This window comes from Triticum urartu, chromosome 7, assembly GCF_003073215.2.
Source record: "Triticum urartu cultivar G1812 chromosome 7, Tu2.1, whole genome shotgun sequence".
Lineage (NCBI taxonomy): Eukaryota > Viridiplantae > Streptophyta > Magnoliopsida > Poales > Poaceae > Triticum > Triticum urartu.
In genome coordinates, this window is record NC_053028.1 from 9907633 (window position 1) to 9927669 (window position 20037).

The following is a 20037-nucleotide window of genomic DNA, read 5'->3' on the forward strand; positions in this document are numbered from 1 at the left end:
CAACTATGTTTCTACATGGCTCGAGAACAGATGTGTTTAATGGCTCTAGAAAATCTTAGTACCATGTTGAACATTCTAAGTATAGGGTGTAGAAAAGTCTTGCTTTCTTGTGTCATCATGGATATAATAAATAAATGTGTGCGGGAGCACAAACACGCATATACATTAAAACTTGTAAATTCCTTCAATGTGCCATGATGACTGCAAAAATTATCGTACACACATATACCTTCAGTGGTCTTCATGTCTTGTACATATAGCCATATCTAACAATATACACCATCTATATAAACAAATGGACTAATGAAACGGAGATCCAATTTACATTTATATATAAATAATACAACCACGATACCAACATTATGCATGCCAAGTTGGCTGAGTTGACTAAAAGCAACGGAAATGTATCCAAATGTACCTGAAACACAAGTTGTAGGGCTAATTTGTGTCGTTTTTTTTACTTGATGTAAAAATTGTACCCGTCGTGCAAGTTTATTTACTTAGGTGCAATTAACTCAGAAACTATTGAGTAATAAAAGCAGTTACATTAGACAAGAGACAGGAACCTTCTGACCGCTCCCAATTAACGAGCATAGCCCCACAATTAACAAGCATAATCAAAGATGATTCTTCATAGAAATATTGATACTCTGGATCTGGGGACATCACAGGTTGGCAACCATTCTTTGCTCTGCACATACATGTACCAGTCACCACGGGTGTCCTATATTGCGAAATCATTTGGCCTAACAAACAGGTGCACACAGTGTCTGTTCAAGAGTCAAGGATTTGTAGGGACAAACAACCCTAGGTCATGCCTGGGACAAAACAGATCAGCAGCTTCTCATACCAACAACAGACACTGCATAGATGGTTAGTTTTAAAAATGAACATCATGTCTTTGCATCCTGTGCTCATATTGTATCCTTCTTTGTTGAAAAAATGTCTTTGCATCCAATAACACAACAAAGGAGTAAGACTCTAGCTTTCATGTCTTTGCATCCAGATAAAGCTCCCTGAAGCCTTATAAATAGACCAGACGACGCAGGGTGTCGGTGTCAAAACTGGCAGATCTCGGGTAGGGGGTCCCGAACTGTGCGTCTAGGCCGGATGGTAACAGGAGACAGGGGACACTTTGTTTTACCCAGGTTCGGGCCCTCTCGATGGAGGTAAAACCCTACTCCTGCTTGATTAATATTGATGATATGGGTAGTACAAGAGTAGATCTACCACGAGATCAAGGAGGCTAAACCCTAGAAGCTAGCCTATGGTATGATTGTTGTGTATGGAGTTGATTCTCCTACGGACTACAACCCTCCGGTTTATATAGACACCGGATAGGGTTAGGGTTACACAGAGTCGGTTACAAGGGTAGGAGATCTTGAATATCGCCTCACCAAGCTTGCCTTCCACGCCAAGGAAAGTCCCATGTGGACACGGGACGAAGTCTTCAATCTTGTATCTTCATAGTCCTGGAGTCCGGCTGAAGGTATAGTCCGGCTACCCGAACACCCCCTAATCCAGGACTCCCTCAGTAGCCCATGAACCAGGCTTCAATGAAGATGAGTCCGGCGCGCAAATTGTCTTCGGCATTGCAAGGCGGGTTCCTCCTCCCAGTCCTTCATAGAAGATTGTAATCACCAAGAGTAGTGTCCGGCTCTGTAAAATAAGTTTCCACATATTGCCATAGAGAGAATAATATTAACACAAATCAAATCTGCTGACGTATTCTGCAGTGCACCATCACACTACAGCCAAGTCCTTTACTCAAATCGTTTTTACTTTTCCACCTCAGCATGTTTTACGAGGCGATTTCCTTGGCACGTCTTGTTAAAGCAGAGATCGTGTACCCCCCTTTCATGGGATTCTCATCAATATGGACGTGGGTAACCCAATCGTTCCCGTTAGCACTTTTTCTCGATTAAAGGCGAGTCCCAAACGGTAACGGGAAGGGCCCTTGGTATTCGACCTCTTATAAAGAGACCAAGGCCTTACTCCTTTTTCCAATCTCAAACGAGTTCGCCCGTCACCTCGAGTTCCAACACCCTAGGCTTCAGATTCCGGGCGCTTTGGACCTTCGACAATGTCCGGTTCCGACCTTCAAGGCCGATGGATGCCCTCCTCCATCACGGAGGAGGACGTGCTAAAGTTGAGAGAGGCTAATTTCTTGACTGCCGAAATTCCGCATAGGTTGCCTGCTCAAGAGCAGGCTATTCCCAATCCCCAACCCGGCGAGAGCGTAGTGTTCATGTCTCACCTCCTTCGGGGGTTAGGCTTCCCGATGGATCCCTTCGTGAGGGGGCTGTTGTTTTATTACGGGCTGGAATTTCATGACTTAGCCCCGGAGTCTATCCTCCGCATTTCCTCATTCATCGTCGTGTGTGAAGCATTCCTCCGTGTCACTCCTCACTTTGGATTATGGCTCAAGACTTTTGGAGTGGAGCCGAAGATGATCGAGGGAAGGCACGCAGAGTGCGGAGGCGCTGTCATAAGTAAGAATGCCGATGCTCCATGGCCCGAGGGCTCTTTTCAAGAGGAGCTCGGCTTGTGGCAACGAGAGTGGTTCTATATCACCGCTCCCCGGAGCGCCAAGTGGGTGGCGCCTCCTGCCTTTCGTTCGGGTCCCCCACCACGGCTAGCGTCATGGGTCAACAAAGGATTAGATTGGGGGTTACCCAAAGACGTGCCCCTGTTGCAGGGCCGCATTAGGGATCTTTTAGAAGGAGACCTCAACCTGGTCAAGGTGACGCAGGTCATGCTGATTCGCCGAATATTGCCCGGCAAACGTTGCCCCCTTCGCCTGTGGGAGTTTAATCCGGAGGGACCGCGAGCTCTCCAGAACTTCATGGGCGCGATGCCCGCGAAGATGTATAGACTGTTCTTCGGATCACAAGAGATGTGTCCGGATTTAACCGAGGACACAGGTCTAACCTGCAATCGCCCGGATACTCAAGTAAGCAACCTTGTGCCCGGACTTCCTATCCGTATAATTGTCATAAACTTGCCCCTAAAAGAGCCATCTTTTTAAATAGGAGTGGACAGCGAAGGCAAAGCTGATCAGGTGTCCGGCTCCCCTTCCTGAAACCAGGCCGGATACCGTGCTGGTCAGGATGCTGGAGATAGTGCTTTTGGAGGGGGAGGGCAAGGAAGCTATGGCCTCCTCGAAGGAGGCTGCCCCGAAGGGAGGAACCGACAATTCCTCTCCCAAGGGGAAGAAGAGAGCCGCCTCTGACGACCCGGAAACCATGGTCTTGAAACGGGGGAGAAAATCCTTGTCAGAGGGTCCGGCGCCGGGGAATTCCTCGGCCGGACTATGCCCTCAAGGGGATCAGCCCTCCAGCGAGCCGTAAGTAGAGAGAGGTTTTCCTTTTGAGGGACGAGAGAAATCTTTGATTTATATCTGAGAAGATTAACTGAAATTTTACCTTGTAGCTCGGACCTCAGCCCTTCTCAGCAGAGCTCGTTTTCGGGGGATCTTCTTCCGGAGATGATGGAGAGCGGGACGCTTCCCCCTGCCGTGCCGCCTAGCGAGGCGGGCGACCCTGAGGTGTCATCACGGAGGGTTTCTCCGAATCCGGCAGGGGCGGAAGGTGGTAGTGCGGCCCCCCGAAGTTCTCCGCGTCCGGCCTTCGAAAGAGGCCATAGTACAAGTCCGGCACCGTCTGGTGTTCGGCTGGAGGAGCTAAAGATTCTGCTGGGGCGAGCTTCTATCTCAGAGGAGCACCGTGCATTGATGGGCACGGTGATTGAAAGGATTTCATCCGCAGAAGACGGATTGCATGAGGCCGTCAAAAGCTTGCTGACGGGTTTTGAGGTATGTTAGATGATGTACACGTTTGTCAGTTGTGCATAAGTAAGATGCACCCTGTGTAGATAGTAGCCCCTGAGACTCGGCGCGTTGTCAAGAAATGACGGCGCGCGGAGGATCATAATCCCAGGTCTAAGATGTCGCCTTTGAATTTAGGTGGCGGGGTGTTCGGAATCGAGCCGAACTGATGAATTTGCCGAACTAAAGCGGCAACTGGACGTGGCAGATGCCGACATCGCGCTTGTCAATAAGCGGCTTGATGAGGCTCAAGGTATGTAATTCTTCAGGCGGCGCCAGGTAAGAGGAGCTTCATGCCAGTGTCTTACAATTGTGTGTTCTTGACGCAGATGGTACGGCCGCCGTGCAGTATCTTAGGGCAGGACTTGCCCGAGCTAAGGAGCAAGCCAGAAAAAGCGATGCGGCTGCCCAGAAGGCCCTTGAAGAGCTGAGAGCCGAACAGGCTGCTCATTGCCAAAGCAAAGAGGAGATGGCCGAGATGGCCAACAAGTTGAAATGCGCTACCGACCGTTGCAGGCTTCTTGAGAAAGAAGACCAGGCGAAACAGACGGACTTAGAGAAGGCCATCGCCAATGCCAAGGACACACGCTCTGCAATGAGAGCTGCGAAGGAGGAGCTGCGTCAGGCCGAACAGATTGTGGCTGGAAAGCCCTTTATGCTGCGAAGGAAGGTTTGTGATCCGAAGTTTGCTCCGTTGGACCGGATGTGGAGTGTGGAGGACACCTATCTGGATTTGGCAGCGAGTGCTGACGATGCGACCGAACACTTTCGAGATCATAAAGATCGCGAAGTGGAAAGGCTTTTCTGGTCGCAGTTTCACAATCCAGAGCGTCCACTGGCAGTGGATGATCGTTTGGCTCAATGGGCCGAACTGAATAGGTTGTCCGGACTCTCCATGAAGTACGTCGTGGGTCACCTGTGGCCGGGGAGTTCGGATCCGAAGAGTTATTTCAGCTTGGTGCAGCGATTTCTTGACGCGGTGTCGCGTATAAATGCAATTAAGAGGTCAGCATGCATAGAGGGCGCGAGGATGGCTCTAGCCCGTGTTAAGACATACTGGGCAGAGATGGATACCACCGTTGTTGCGTCCCGAGACTCGGACCAAAGCCGAGTACCCTCCGAGCACTATTTTCAGGAAGTTCTTGAAGGTGCTCGTGTAATAGAGACGCAGTGCCCGAAAGATGCTATGTTATGATAGCATATGTAATTATAAAGTAATATTTTGATAAACTGTAGTGGCCTTTTTTATACTTGCGCCTCCAAGTATTGTAAACACCTTCTATGCGGCCATTTTAAGATATATATATATATATATATATGTATGTATGTATGTATAGAATCTGAAAGATGGCAATCGTTGGCTTCAGCCCCCACGCACATAGTGCGGGGGTGCTCGCAGAAGACGCATTTTCACACTTAACCCAATGTCTTGGTCCTATAAAGGAGGTGATAGCGCGGCGGGCCAGGCAACTGGACTATAATGCTTTAACACTTTCACTTAGCCATAGGAGTTTGAAAATGAGACTCTTTAGGTAGCGCCTTGGTGGCAACTGCGCTCGTCCGAATTCGGGGCGCGTATGTGCCTGACCGGGAAGCAGCCCTTCGTTAAAGCGGAGGAATCCGATAGATTCCGATCGATCATCGAGTGGCTGACCAGTCTCACGCTACATCATGACAGTCAGTTTTCGGCTTTCTCTACTGAGGTGCTCGCCCTGGCCGAACCGGGGGCACAATCGCAGTAGTTCTCCTGGTGCTACCTTAGCCGATAGAGCGGAACGTAAGGTAGCCGAACTCAGGAGCCGGGCAACCCAACATTTGACCAAAGACATGATTTGGAGCTGATGCATATAATGCCAAAACTCGCGACGCCGAACACTCCCTAAGGCGTTCGGTCTTTATGAGTGTGGGCCAAACAACACTCTTCATTAAAAAAGCCCCTAGTGTCCAGGTACGCGCAAAATTCTGACGTGACCACATGCCAAGACGCCAGCCTCCTCCTTGGTTATACTGGAAAGAAAAAACCAGGGGAGGTGTAGCAACAAGAGACAGTAAAAAAGGTTTACGCAGGGTCTTAATCTAAAAAGAATCCTTTAGGACGGGTCCCTACTGCACGTCTGTGCCTGTGTCTCCGTTGTGCCGTATCCTGGACGAGCGCCGCACGACGTTCATCTGTAAAAGAGAGGAACTGAGTTTGGGTCGTGCCAGAAAAGTTAAAAATAAGCAAAATATAAAGTAAGATATGGAAGTTTGAGCTTTATTGTCTCTTATTGTATATGCGTGGAGCCCCTTGTGCGGGGGTATATGGCTTCTAGGCCTGCATCAATGATGATTTTGCACCGAACTCGTCTATCCGCGTTCGTGGTCTTTAAATGACCTATTTTGGAGTTTTTGGCCGGTGAGGCCATTTTGCTGTGGGGCTGTTAAAGCGGCCGCACTGTCCTCCGCTTGGGGAGGCGCACTTTAGTGTTTTCCCATCAAAGAGATGATGCCCCATGGACCGGGCATCTTAAGCGTAAGAGATGCATAATGCGGTATTGCGTTAAATCGAGCGAAAGCTTCACGTCCCAGTAGTGCTTGATAGCGACTGGAGAACGGGACGACATAGAAGGTCAGCTTTTCGCAGCGGAGGTTATCAGCAGAGCCGAATGTGACTGTGAGCCGGAGAAAACCCGTACAACGGGTGTCCGGACCGGGTATGACCCCTTGAAAGGAGGTTTTGCTGCGACAGATTCTTGCTGGGTTTATCCCCATGTGCTGTATTGTATCCTGATATATCAGGTTTAGTCCGCTGCCGCCGTCCATAAGGACATTTGAAAACTTGAGTCCGCCAATTATTGGATCGAGTATCAAGGCAGTCCATCCTGCATTCTTGATATTCCTAGAATAATCTAGCTGATCGAAGGTGATCGGCTTTGACAACCAGTGGCAGGATCCTTTGGGGATGGGCCGTGTGGTGTGTACCCTTACGGGCACCGCACGTTTTGTTATGTGAAGTGAGTTCACTGTTTTTACTTCTTGCGGAAAGTTCTTTTGTTTCCTGGTGCTCTGCTGTTGGGGTTCGTCCTCGTCTTCGCTTGGTGTGTCGAGCCCCTTGTGTTCGGCATTGAGTCTGCCGGATTGTTTGAAGACCCAACAGTCTCTGTGGGTATGGTTCGCAGGCTTCGCGGGAGTACTATGTATCTGACATATCCTGTCCAGGATTTTATTTAGGCTGGATGGATCGTCCCTGTTATCCTGGGGGAGTGATTTTTCCTGATTTTGTCATGAGCCTTTGAATCCGGCGTTGACTGCCGTGCTCTTCGGACTTTTGTCCTTAGTCCGGCGACGATCCTTGTTACGTCGCGGTCTTCCGTTTCCATCCCTGGTTTCGGATGTACTTGGGTCGCTGGGGCTGCACCTTGCCAACCAGCTGTCCTCCCCTGCACAAAAGCGGGTCATGAGGCTTGTAAGTGCGGCCATTGTTCTTGGTTTTTCTTGGCCGAGGTGTCTGGCGAGCCATTCGTCTCGGACATTATGCCTGAAAGCTGCTAAGGCTTCGGCGTCTGGACAGTCGACTATCTGATTCTTTTTAGTGAGGAATTTATTCCAGAACTGCCAGATGATTCTCCGGGTTGTTGAGTTATGTGGCTAAGATCGTCTGCATCCGGAGGACGGACATAGGTCCCTTGAAAGTTTGCTCGGAAGGCATCCTCGAGTTCTTCCCAGCTTCCAATTGTGTTTTCTGGAAGGCTTTTAAGCCAATGTCGGGCTGGCCCTTTAAGCTTAAGGGGTAGATATTTTATGGCGTGGAGGTCATCTCCTCTAGCCATGTGTATGTGGAGGATATAGTCCTCGATCCAGACTCCAGGGTCTGTTGTTCCATCATATGCCTCTATGTTTACGGGTTTGAATCCTTCTGGGAATTCATAGTCCAGGACCTCATCGGTGAAACATAGGGGATGTGCGGCACCCCTGTATTTGGGTATGCCGGATTCTGATGGTGGCTTCATAGCGTTGCTTACGAGAGCTTGCTTTCTTGGCCCATAAATGGACCTGACTGGGCCATGATGCGAATCCTTAAGTGGGTCGCATGCCGATTTAGGTGCGGCGCCGCTTGTCGTTTTATGGGGTCGTCCATCCGACCGTGTGGCTTTTTCATTTTCCGAATGCGAGGGCTCTAGGGCTTCTTCGTCGAATTCAGGTAGTAGCTTTCTTTTCGGATAGCTTCTAGTGCGGCGACTGTCGCCGTACTTATCTGTGGCATTGATTACCTTGCTCCATCTGATCCGGAGTGCGTCTTCCGCTGTTTTTAGCTTCCGCTTCTGCTTTTTTAGGCTGTGTGCAATTGCAACGAGCCTCTCATGAAGATTCTTCTGCTCCGTGAGTTTATTCGGCGTGCGGTTGTCCGGAATGCCGTTTTCGCCGGAGGAGGGATGTTCGTTTTCTCTATCCGTGTTGCCCTATTCGGACGGTTGCTCTAAGGCCTGCCCGTCGTTTACCGGCTCGTCCTTCTCTATGGCTGGGTTTGTGTCAAGGCGGGGCTTGGGTCGGCGTTTACGCCGACGCCTTGATTGCTTTTCGGGGGGGGGGGGGCGGCTTTGTTTTTTTTGGGGGGGGGGGGGGACGATCTCTCGTCTCCTCCTCTTTTTCCTCGTTGTCGTCTCCCTTAGGGGTGTCCACCATGTATACATCGTGAGATGAGGTGGCTGTCCAATGCCCAATGGGCGTTGGTTTGTCGGTATCTCCTCCATCGTCATCCATGCTGTCGATGTCTTCGGAGCCGAAGTCGGGCATGTCGGTTAAATCGTCAACAGTGGCTATAAAGTGGGTGGTGGGTGGGTTTTGGATTTCTTCGTCGTCCGCATCCCAACTTTGCTCACCGTAGTCCGGCCAGAGCTTTCCTGACAACGAGAGAGACTTTAGAGAATTCAGGATGTCGTCGAAAGGCGAGTGCTGAAAGATGTCTGCGGCGGTGAACTCCATCATCGGCGCCCGATCGGATTCGATTAGCAGGGGCGCGGGGGGTTCGGAGTCCGGGGTGGAGTCCAGACCCTTGGAGTCACGGGTTGTGCAGAGTGCGGGGCTAGCGTTCGGCTCGATCACTTTTAGGATCGCAGCCCCTGAGGTGACGTCCAACCGCTCATCCTCGATTGGTGCGGTGGGCTCCGAATCAATGGTCGGAACCGGTGTGTGTGCGGCCTCCAAAGCGCTGTTCGGCGGCAGAGCTATATCATGCCCATCGAGACAGTGCGGCGCGCTTGGCTGTGGCTTGAATCCGTCGAAGATCAAGTCCCCGTGGGTGTCAGCCATGTAGTTTAGGCTTCCAAGCCTGGCCTGATGGCCAGGGGCGTAGCTTTCGATCTGCTCAAGGTGGCCAAGCGAATTGGCCCGCAGTGCGAAGCCGCCGAAGACTAAGATCTGTCCGGGGAGAAGAGTCTCAACCTGGACTACATCGTTGTTGATGATCGAAGGAGACATCGGGCCCAAGGGCGACGACACAGAGGAACTCTCAATGAAAGCACCAATGTCGGTGTCAAAACCGGCAGATCTCGGGTAGGGGGTCCCGAACTGTGCGTCTAGGCCGGATGGTAACAGGAGACAGGGGACACTTTGTTTTACCCAGGTTCGGGCCCTCTCGATGGAGGTAAAACCCTACTCCTGCTTGATTAATATTGATGATATGGGTAGTACAAGAGTAGATCTACCACGAGATCAAGGAGGCTAAACCCTAGAAGCTAGCCTATGGTATGATTGTTGTGTATGGAGTTGATTCTCCTACGAACTACAACCCTCCGGTTTATATAGACACCGGATAGGGTTAGGGTTACACATAGTCGGTTATAAGGGTAGGAGATCTTGAATATCACCTCGCCAAGCTTGCCTTCCACGCCAAGGAAAGTCCCATCCGTACACGGGATGAAGTCTTCAATCTTGTATCTTCATAGTCCTGGAGTCCGGCTGAAGGTATAGTCCGACTACCCGAACACCCCATAATCCAGGACTTCCTCACAGGGAGCAAGCATCAAGCATAAGTGCAAGCAGATTCTAAAAAAAGAGCATAAGAGCAAGCAAGCAAGGAAGTTCAGTCACACACATCTGCTTCACCACCATGTGCGAGAGATTCTATGCCAGCGATCTCGTCTGAGTCTACAAGGGAGACAGTCGGAGCGGAGTTCGGCCGCTGCCATGTCGTGGGTAGATAAAGCTGAGGATCATGCACATCGTGAGGCACTCCGTTTCGTTGGCGCTTCAAAATCTTGATCACAAGTGAAACAACCTCCAAACTCTACTTTAGTATTCCCCTTTCGCCATCTCCTGTACCACTGAACTGCTCTCCCTCGATCTCCCTCTGCTCTTCCTCGAGAACTCCCTCTCCCTCTCCGACCACCGGCATTGAAACACCAGCGCCCAGGATCCAAATCATGTGGTCGAGCGGCGGCTTGGTGTGATTGCGCCTATGTAGCGACGCGGGGCTGTAGCTCTGCGGATGGACGGTACTTTTGCATAGGATCCATTTCCGCCATTACAGCTCAAGGAGCCGAGGTGCATGCACTGTATTTAGTTCTTATATTACTCATGGGCAGCCATATTGGTTCTTCTGGTTTCTCAGTTTCCCCAAGTCGTTTGAACCCATTTCAGAACTTGAGCAGCATGGGGCTATGGGCGCCTAATTTATGTGCTATATCACAAATTACAATTGTTAGAGTGGAAAAGAGATGTGCTATGTCTGCTCTGATCCTTCATCTGTATAGAGCTATCATGTACTCCCTCCTCCCATAATATAAGAGCGTTTTTACACTAAACGCTCTTATATTATGGGACGGAGGGAGTACTTCGCTAAATTTATACTAAAGTTGCAAATGAATGACTGAACATGTATGTGAAAAATGATTACCTGTGAGCCCGCGTACATGGCAAGAGTTTGTTCATTACTACTCCCTCTGTAAACTATTATAAAAGTGTAGTGATCTAAACGCTCTTCTAAAGTAGTGATCTAAACGCTTTTATATTAGTTTACGGAGGGAGTACTTTTTTCTGTGATGCTAATTACTACTTTTTCCTGTGATGCGTACACACATTATTTTTTATGTGAAAAATTATTACCTAGGAGCTCACATTTGTAGGTGTTTTGTTGAAGCATGCATATGTTTGGTTTATCCAGTTCTGTATAATTATTCTATGTAACTGTGAATGAGCATTACCGTTAGCTTCACGAACTTGATTGTATGACCCGGAAAGCCTAGTTTTACATTGATTTCAAGATTTGGTTCGTCTTTATATGTTACTTCCTTTTGTAGACAACTGCTATATATTGTGCTCATGTGACTATTGGGCCAATTAGCGTAACCTTATTACTATGTGTACTGAGCAAAATTCCTTTTTCCCCTGTGTGTTATTGCTCTGTACTGCAGCAGCAGCATCATCTGAAACTTTGAAGTTAAGTGAGAACATGTTCAGCATCATCATCTGAAAATTTGAAGATAAGTGAGAACATGTTCAACCGTAGGAAAATATCCGGTGGCACATAGGCTTAGGTGCACCTCTTTATCTAGCCATCGACCTCTGCATCGCCACTAGTAGAAAAAGGGTCAAACGTGAAGCACATTACTGCCGGTTTGAATTAGAGCCGGCACTAATGTGTACATTAGTGCCGGTTCGTGGCGGCGATCAATAGTACCGGTTCGTGGCGAACCTTTAGTACCGGTTCATGCCACGAACCGGTACTAAAGAGGCTATGTCAGCCTGCGGTCAGGCTATGGCCCCACCATCACCATTTAGTGCCGGTTCGTACCACGAACCGGTACTAATGAGGTTATGGCAAGCTGTTTTTAGTCTCACCTCGCCAAGAGAGAGGCAGTATGAGCGGTTTATAAGCCGTGAGTGCACAGACAATGACGAAGAGTTGCAATGCTCACCTACATGTTGATTAGCTTCAAGCCTTGCGGAATAGCATAGATTGCACTGAGCTATGTGCAGTGCAGTCTACACTATTCCGAATGGCTTAAAGCAAATTAACCAGCATTGCACCTCTTTTTTTATTTTTAATAACTTATTTAAACTCCGGACTTCTTTTGTGTTCAGTATGCAGCATTTAAAGCGACGTCATCAATTTCCAACATGTTCTGACATCATTTGTTGTTTTTTGGTCATTTACCTAATTGTTTAGAGAGCTAAATGACAGTGAAATTGAAAATCACTACAAAATGAATCCTGAAAATATTGAAACTTGGCATGATATCATCATATCACCCGCATAGCATGCGCGAAAGAGCAGAGAGGGTCACGGCAAAAACTGGACGCACTTCGTGTACAAACTGGACAAACTCTTTCCGAGTATCAGGGTTTCGGACGAGAACTCATCTGCTACATGGCCACTTCAATGTTTTTTAAACTTATTTGAACTCCGGACTTCTTTTGTGTTCAGTATGCAGCATTTAAAGCGACGTCATCAAGTTCCAACATGTTCTGACATCATTTGTTGTTTTTCGGTCATTTACCTAATTGTTTAGAGAGCTAAATGACCGTGAAATTAAAAATCACTACAAAATGAATCCTGAAAATGTTGAAACTTGGCATGGCATCATATCACCCGCATAGCATGCGCGAAAGAGTAGAGAGGGTCACGGCAAAAACTGGACGCACTTCATCTGTTACATGGCCACTTCAATGTTTTTTAAACTTATTTGAACTCCGGACTTCTTTTGTGTTCAGTATCCAGCATTTAAAGCGATGTCATCAATTTCCAACATGTTCTGACATCATTGGGCCTGCCAGACCTAGGGTGTGCAAATGCAGGCCCGGAAGGGCCAGCAGACTCACAGGGCAGCGCGCCTTAATTAATTAGGCCGAGAAGCCTGCTATATAGAGGAGTTCGAAGAGGTAGCCGCAGCTGGGTTTATAAACCAGTGCGGCTGCCCTTCGCCGGGCGAGGTGGGACTAAACTTTGGGGTGGCAGCGCAAGGCCTTTAGTACCGGTTGGTGGCTCCAACCGGTACTAAAGGCCCCCCTTTAGTACCGGTTGGTGGCTCCAACCGGTACTAAAAGCCTTCGTTTCCCGCCGCTTGGCCTGGCGAAAATAGGCCTTTAGTATAGGTTGGAGCCACGAACCGGTACTAAAGGCCCATCCTATATATATAGCACTTACGAAAATTTCAGTTTCATCTCCCCACTTCGTCTCCAACCTCTCGCGAGACAACGCCGCGCGCGCCGCTCGATCCCGTCGTCGCCGCCCGTCGCCCGTCGTCATCGTCGCTGTCCCCGCCGCCGCCCGACGTCGTCGTCGTCTCGCGCTGCCGCCCCGAACACCGCCGCCGTCCGTCGTCATCGCCGCGGCCGTACGTCTCTCTCGCACCCGCGCCGCGCGCACCGGCCCGTACGTACGCCGCCGCCCCCGCCCCGTACGCCGGCGTCCCCGCTCGTACGTACGGGGCGGCGGCGTACGGGGCGGTACTGCAGTATACACACACACATACACACACATACATACACACATACACACACACACATGTTTTTTTTTACATATTTTCTGTTTTCTGTTTTTTAGAAAAGTTAATTAGATGATCGAATATTAGATTAATGTCGAATGTTAGATGAATTAGATAAAAAAGTTAAATATATATTAATGTCAATTGTTAGAGATGAATATAGCTAGATATTAATTAGGTATATGAGATTTGAACTAGTTGAATAATTAATATAACTAGTTTATTTTTAGTAAGAAAATTGTCGAACTAGTTTATTTAGGTATATGAGATTTGAACTAGTTGAATAATTAATATAACTAGTTTATTTTTAGTAAGAAAATTTAGGTATCTGAGATTTGATGATCTAATTAAAATATTATTTTTTAATGAGTTTTTCTGTTTATTTAATTTTTTATATATTTTTAGTTTATATAAATGTTACATTAATGTCGAATGTTAGATGAATTCGATAGAAAAGTTAAATATATAGTAATGTCAATTGTTAGAGATGAATATAGTTAGATATATTAATGTCAAATGTTAGATGAATATATATTTGGCTAGATATAGGTGTTTAATGTTTCACCTATATGAACATAGGAAATGTCATCTGACGACGAATTTTTTTTCATTATGTGCGAACATTGTGAAGACCAGCGCGGCCTGTGCGACCAAAATTTCCTTGTTGATGGTAGGCGCTTCAGCATCAAGCTGGATGAGACATTCGAAGTTGATACAGTAAGTCACTTTGTCAATTATTATTTGAATGCAAAACTTATGCTTCATTTGCTTCAACTTATAATTTTAAATTTTCACTATTCTACTAGCGCATCCCCTGCCATGCAAGAATTTTTGTCTTGGATAAGATAGGTTTTAGTGCTATAGATGATATGGAGGTAAAGAGAGTTTACTTGAAGACGGAGGATGGGTATACTTTCAACGTCAAATTATATAATGGAGACACATACACCCATTTTGAATGCAAAACTTGGCAAGCACTATGCAAGGCTTATGCATTTGAGCCTGATATGGTTATCACCTTTGATATTCGTCCGGAAGATGATATTGAAGGTAATATAGACATCTGGGTCGATGTGCAAATGCCTCCAGTTCTACCATTTGGTGAGTTTTTCTCAACCATGCATGCATATGTTTATGTCTTTCATACCGTTTATTCAAAAATAGTTGACAACTAATTTGTATTGTCAGCTTATTTCGGTTCAAGCAAACATGTCCGGCGCTTGGTAGACAGGACCTACTACTGCCCCGGGGCTCAACTAAACTGCGAGGAGATAAGTCATTATGTTTCATGACTTGAGGATCTTAATACTGTCAAGACAATTTTTTTCCTAAACTTAGAAATGTTAGTACTCAAAACGTGCGACCAATGGTGATCGTATTGAACTACGGTCACATCTATAATCGAAAGATGGTAAGATTTTAAATATTTGTCCTTAATTAGTGAATCTTTTGCATACATTATTTTTAAAGCTAAACTTTCATTGCTTAGTATATTAATTACTATACGATGTTCTTCAACAGGGACTTCCGATGACAGTTGTGCCTCAGTGGATCGAGACAAAAGGTCGCATGTCAATGGTTAGCTTACGACCAAGATTTCCTACATTGCACATGAGTGCATTCAGGATTTCTGAAAGCGAAGAATGCTTAATAGTGAAAGATTGGAGCAAAATTGTTAACGATCGCAGAGAAGTACTAGGGGGCAGTAAGGAGAAGCGCAACCCAAGATTAGGAGACAGATTCATCTGCATGCTCCAGTATGATGAATCAGGAGAGCTATACATGTTCTATGCTATTCTACCTGAGAGGGAGCAGCAGGATCAATAGCTACTAGTTCATGCTCTTAATTAGTACTTGTCTCATGTCCGTGTCCTGAACTTCGATGTTGGTGATGATTATGTTGAACTTGATGATATCTTTGCTTCTGTTACAAAGTGAATGTTTCCTCTTTAAGCTAGCCAGCGTTGATGATGATTAGATAGCTAGCGGTAATGACTATGATGATTAAATAGTGGTAATTAGACGACTATGATGATTTTTAGCTAGCTAGAGTTTATTAATATGCGATGATGATGATGATGATGACGACTACAACTCATTATAACGTAAAACAATCCTAAATTAAATTGATAACACAAATTTAATTAAAAAATACAAAATAAAACAAAAACCCACAACCATTTAGTACCGGTTGGTGTTACCAACCGGCCCCCGGAGCTGGCTCGTGCCACGTGGTTCCCCTTTAGCACCGGTTCGTGCTAAACCGGTACTAAAGGGGGGGTGGCTTTAGTGCCGAAACTTTAGTGCCGGTTCCTGAACCGGCACTAAAGGGCCTTACGAACCGGTGCTATTGCCCGGTTCTGCACTAGTGCGCGATCCATGCAAGGACTTTTGTCTTTTTTGTTTCTTCCAAATAAAACAACATATGAACTTCAAACTTTGCAGCACAACAAAACATTCTAACTAGAATGTGTGAAAAAACTTTCAGATTTTTTCGTGCATCATAAGTACAAAAAATAACATTTTTGAATAAAGAAAATCTCATTTTGTATCTTTATGTCGGTCGAAAAAATCTATAAGTTTTTTCTCACATTGTAGTAAGAATGTTTTGCTATCTTGCAAAGTTTGAAGTTCATATGTTGTTTTATTTGGAAGAAATAAAAAAAGATAATTTTCATATAGTAACAAAAAATTTCATAGTTGTCTAGCACGGATCTCAAAGCTATATTAAAGGGTAAGGATAGGAGGTGTCGATGAGCCCACGCTCTAAAAATCTACGCCCTCCAACTGTAACAGATATTTTTAGCATCATCATCAGAAATTCTTGCTCTGTACTTTAGCAAGTGAGACTCTTCTAATAGACACACAAACAAGATTTAATTCTGAGCAAATATGTCTTAATTTTTCAGCATTATAAAGACAATTGTGATCCAACCATATCACTTTTGATCTTAGCACGGCCTTGCCTGGATCGCTCAAGTTCTGAGTTTTTTTCCTGAATTTTTCTTTGGACAACACGCTAGTCCTTATATGATTGAATCTTGTTTCTTACTTCCAGGCAGTTGTGTATTGTTTGTACTTGGAGTTTCAGGGCCGGCACATATTCAGTGAAGTGCAACGGGAAGCAAAGGGGATGGCAGTGGCACCATGCAATCCATGATTAGTGTTAAGCCATGAGTTGATGTAACTGGGGTTGGTTTGTGTGGTTCGGGTATTTTGGATATTGCTTTCTCGTTTAGATTAGTGTTAAGCCTTGAGATGATGTTGCCTGACAATCAGACTTGATGGATTCAGTTAAGCTATGTTATTAATGTACGGTTGTAACTAGGAACCTCACAGATGAGTGAATCCATTAAATCTGTTTCTATTAGAAGAAAATCACTGTTTGCCGATGTAGTTCGTTCAGTTTCTTTTTTATATATATATACTCGTTCCATCAGTTCAAAGGTGGGTACTGCATGTGTAGAAGTGTGTCAAAATTTACTCTTACTACTAATGGCTTGGTCACAGTAACCAAGTCTACTGAAGAAAATATCATCTTAAAACTTGAGAAAATGGTTTTTCAACTTGGTCAAATAAAAAAAATTGATAACGTCTCCTCAAACTACACATGCTGCAGGTTATTTTCTGGCTCAGACTGGTACATCTGTACAGGGCAGGGCAGTACTGTTCGTAGCATTCAATAATACTACAAGGTTCCCTTTGCAAAATGTACCACCGGTCCACGTTTTAGATGGATCCTGTCCCTCTGTTTCCAATCTGACGGGTCATGTGCAGCTGGTGCATCCGTAGCACGAGTTCGCTCGTTGCACTGGATAAATCCTCGCTGTTGGGCAGGCCTCCTCGCCCACTCCTGCCAATATGAGACGCCCAACCCAGTCCTCGACATCCTCGGGCGCTCTACCAGTAGGGCCAAGGTCTGCTTCTCTGGGGTTGTTGACGACGGGTCAGCCTACTACAACCGCTCCTTCGGTGCCACGCGAACCGCGCACTACATCGGCTTCGTCTACTTTAACGCCTACTAGTGGTTGGGGCACCACCCGGTGGTGCCTCTTGAGGCGGTCCTGTGCCCACTTGTATTGTTTGAATGCCTCGTTCATCCTATTCGTCCATTTTATGTAACAACACATCTTTATCATGTGCAGCTGCAACGATATCTTTATGCTTTGACTATAAGATGTAAAGAATTAGTCATGATGAAAAAATATAAGTAGCATGAATAGCTTGAATCTTGAAAGTGTGGCTTACACATAAACCCTTTTGAAACCACAAGATCAGAGTAATAAATAGAACCCTATTAGCATTTAGTCTTTGTGGTTGTCCATCACTAATATACATACACGAGCTAGCGAAGGACAAAAAGGAAACACCTCAACATGTAAGGTTATATGCAAAATAATAATAAAGATCATTCAATCCCTCTATTGCCTCAACCTGAAATAGCAAGATTGATTTCTCGATTAAGCTTAAGTGGGAGTCTTTGTAGCACAAAATAAGAATGATTGCAACATTATGAAATTAACAAAGAATATACTTGAGTTATAAGACAGCACGTAAGTTTTGTGTGATCTAACTTGAGGACAACGATTATGTGTCAAAAAAAGGCTTCGAGCGTTGGAGTTTTGACAACTCACCTTCAGTTGTTCCTAAAACTGCATCAGTGTAATCAATCGTTAGATCAGAATACAAATTGAGACCAAATTGAGACCTTCTCTGTGGATGCCCTGTTCTTCTTCAACATGAACGGATATATACATGTCACCAGTTACACCCCTGCATGATAAGATAGAAATGGGTAAAAACTAACAATAGAAATAATATCTTCTCCCAATAAGTGGATCCTAAGAAAGTTAACTGAAATGTGAGTAATGTTTCATCCAGATTGTATTACTCTACTTAAAGCATACAAATTGACAAGTATAAGCACCTTGTGAATTGACAGATATCTCAGTACGGACAACCTAGGCATAGCGCTCGCGAAGTTACTTGTTTAAACTAAACATGCGGAAAACTACATAAGGGGTTCATGAATTTGCACACGTATTTATTTATTGCCCAGGGCTTGCCTTTGCTTATCAAGACTACCTCCTTTAGTAAGTCGAATGGCTGAACCATCCTCAATACCTCCCGGTATGTCTACTTTTATACTTCGTTCAACTTGGACTTTGCCTAAACCATAACAGTTTGTACAATGTTCGACAATTATCTTCCCGTTGCCATCACAATTTACGCAAAAAGATATCTGCAGAATGTAACAGCAAGATGTAGTAATTAAAGTGTCATAAATCAAAAGACACTAACTAAAGTGTAGCATTCTGAACTTCATAAAGAGAGGACTTTGTTTCATAACAAACCTTCCTGGAAGGAATCTTAGCACAACAGAAATCATACCATTTTAGTTTATTTAGAGGCTGCAGTTGCTATCCATTGAAATCAAGATTATTCCCATTTAAAAATTAGGATCTAAATTCTGAGAAGTGAGCATACAGTGTTACTATTATAGTTAGGTGTTGATTTGAGCAGAATAATCAGCAAATTATAACTAATCAAGACAAGTTTGGTTAAAATTCAACTTTAAAAGTATAAACAGGACATACTCGATATCTATCAAATCATTAATCAACTTTGCTCGTACAGTGGATGGCATTTTTATATTGAACACAAACCTGCAAAAAAGGAGTTGAGAATGATTCATTTAGTAACATTTGTCCTAAAATCATGTTTGACAAGTATGTATTTACGCCATGGGTTTCGAGTGGCCGGCTGTTGTTTCCAGGGCTTAAATATCATCCACACACGGCGGCTGTGCACGGCGACGACCTGATCCTCTCCTGATGACTGCTGAGTTCCGCAGGCGCCCCAGCCGCCGAGCCGGAGCTGAGCGCTCGTAAGCAGGCGCCACGCGGACGAACGTTCATCCCTCCTCATAGCTCGTGCGTGCGGGACGCCGCCGACGAGCAGCCAGGGACGCGCGCCAGGCTGGTGGCGCGGCGGCGAGGGTGAGGGAGACGGCGTCAACGTCCAGCCGGATCGCGCGACCTCGTCTTCCAGCTCAAGCGCCCACCATCTCCTACGCCCGCTGGAGCTGGAAGCGACACCGGGACGGACCAGGTTAGTTTTCACCCGCCTGCTAGTGCTAGGTGCTTGCGTTTATTCCCCATCCAGGCATGACATGTGCTCTGCCTCTGCGTCTACTCCGTCTGTTGGCCAAGTCAAGCTGGGAACTTCAGCCAAGTCAAGTTTAATATGAGCAAGTTCAGCCCTCTGGCCTGCCTACCGCCACTTGTGGTATACCTTTTTTTTTTTGCGGGAACACTTGTGGTATATAGTACTTATTATGTAAGCGACTAGCTAGATGAAGTTCATATATTTAAGGCAAGTGCACTGAACTACTCTATGTATTAGGTCAGATCAAGCAATTACTAGTACTCCCTCTATTCACTTTTATAAGACCTTGAAGACATTTCAGACAATGTGCAAAACAGCCTATTTTGAGTTGTCTGAAACGACTTACAAAAGTGAACGGAGGGAGTATATGATTAAGCCAGACACCCCACTCTCGATGTAAGCATTAATGTAAAAAATTGGAAAAAAAATCGTATACGCCCAGGTTGTACGTGCACAAATGGGAGACCCACCTCTCCATGTGGCACGTGGCAAACCGAATCTCAAGTCTAATATGATTAAGCTAGACTGGATTGAGCTTTTAAGGGCCTCAAAGACCCTTCCTTACTTACCCCTTTAAGA

The 20037-nt window shown here is 45.9% G+C and overlaps 1 protein-coding gene across 1 annotated transcript in view; it reads right to left on the reverse strand.

Moving 5' to 3' along the window:
- The window catches only part of LOC125518089 (uncharacterized membrane protein YjcL-like), a 42315-nt gene extending 23097 nt beyond the window's left edge, over window positions 1–19218 (reverse strand). Inside the window, exons 1-6 of the mRNA XM_048683030.1 lie at window positions 19085–19218; window positions 18888–18956; window positions 18645–18648; window positions 18357–18532; window positions 17999–18063; window positions 17925–17942 (exon numbers count right to left, since the gene is read on the reverse strand). Of these exons, the coding sequence (XP_048538987.1) occupies window positions 17925–17942; window positions 17999–18063; window positions 18357–18532; window positions 18645–18648; window positions 18888–18956; window positions 19085–19218 (466 nt within the window). The remainder of the gene's footprint in view (window positions 1–17924; window positions 17943–17998; window positions 18064–18356; window positions 18533–18644; window positions 18649–18887; window positions 18957–19084) is intronic.
- Between the last annotated feature and the right edge of the window lie 819 nt (window positions 19219–20037).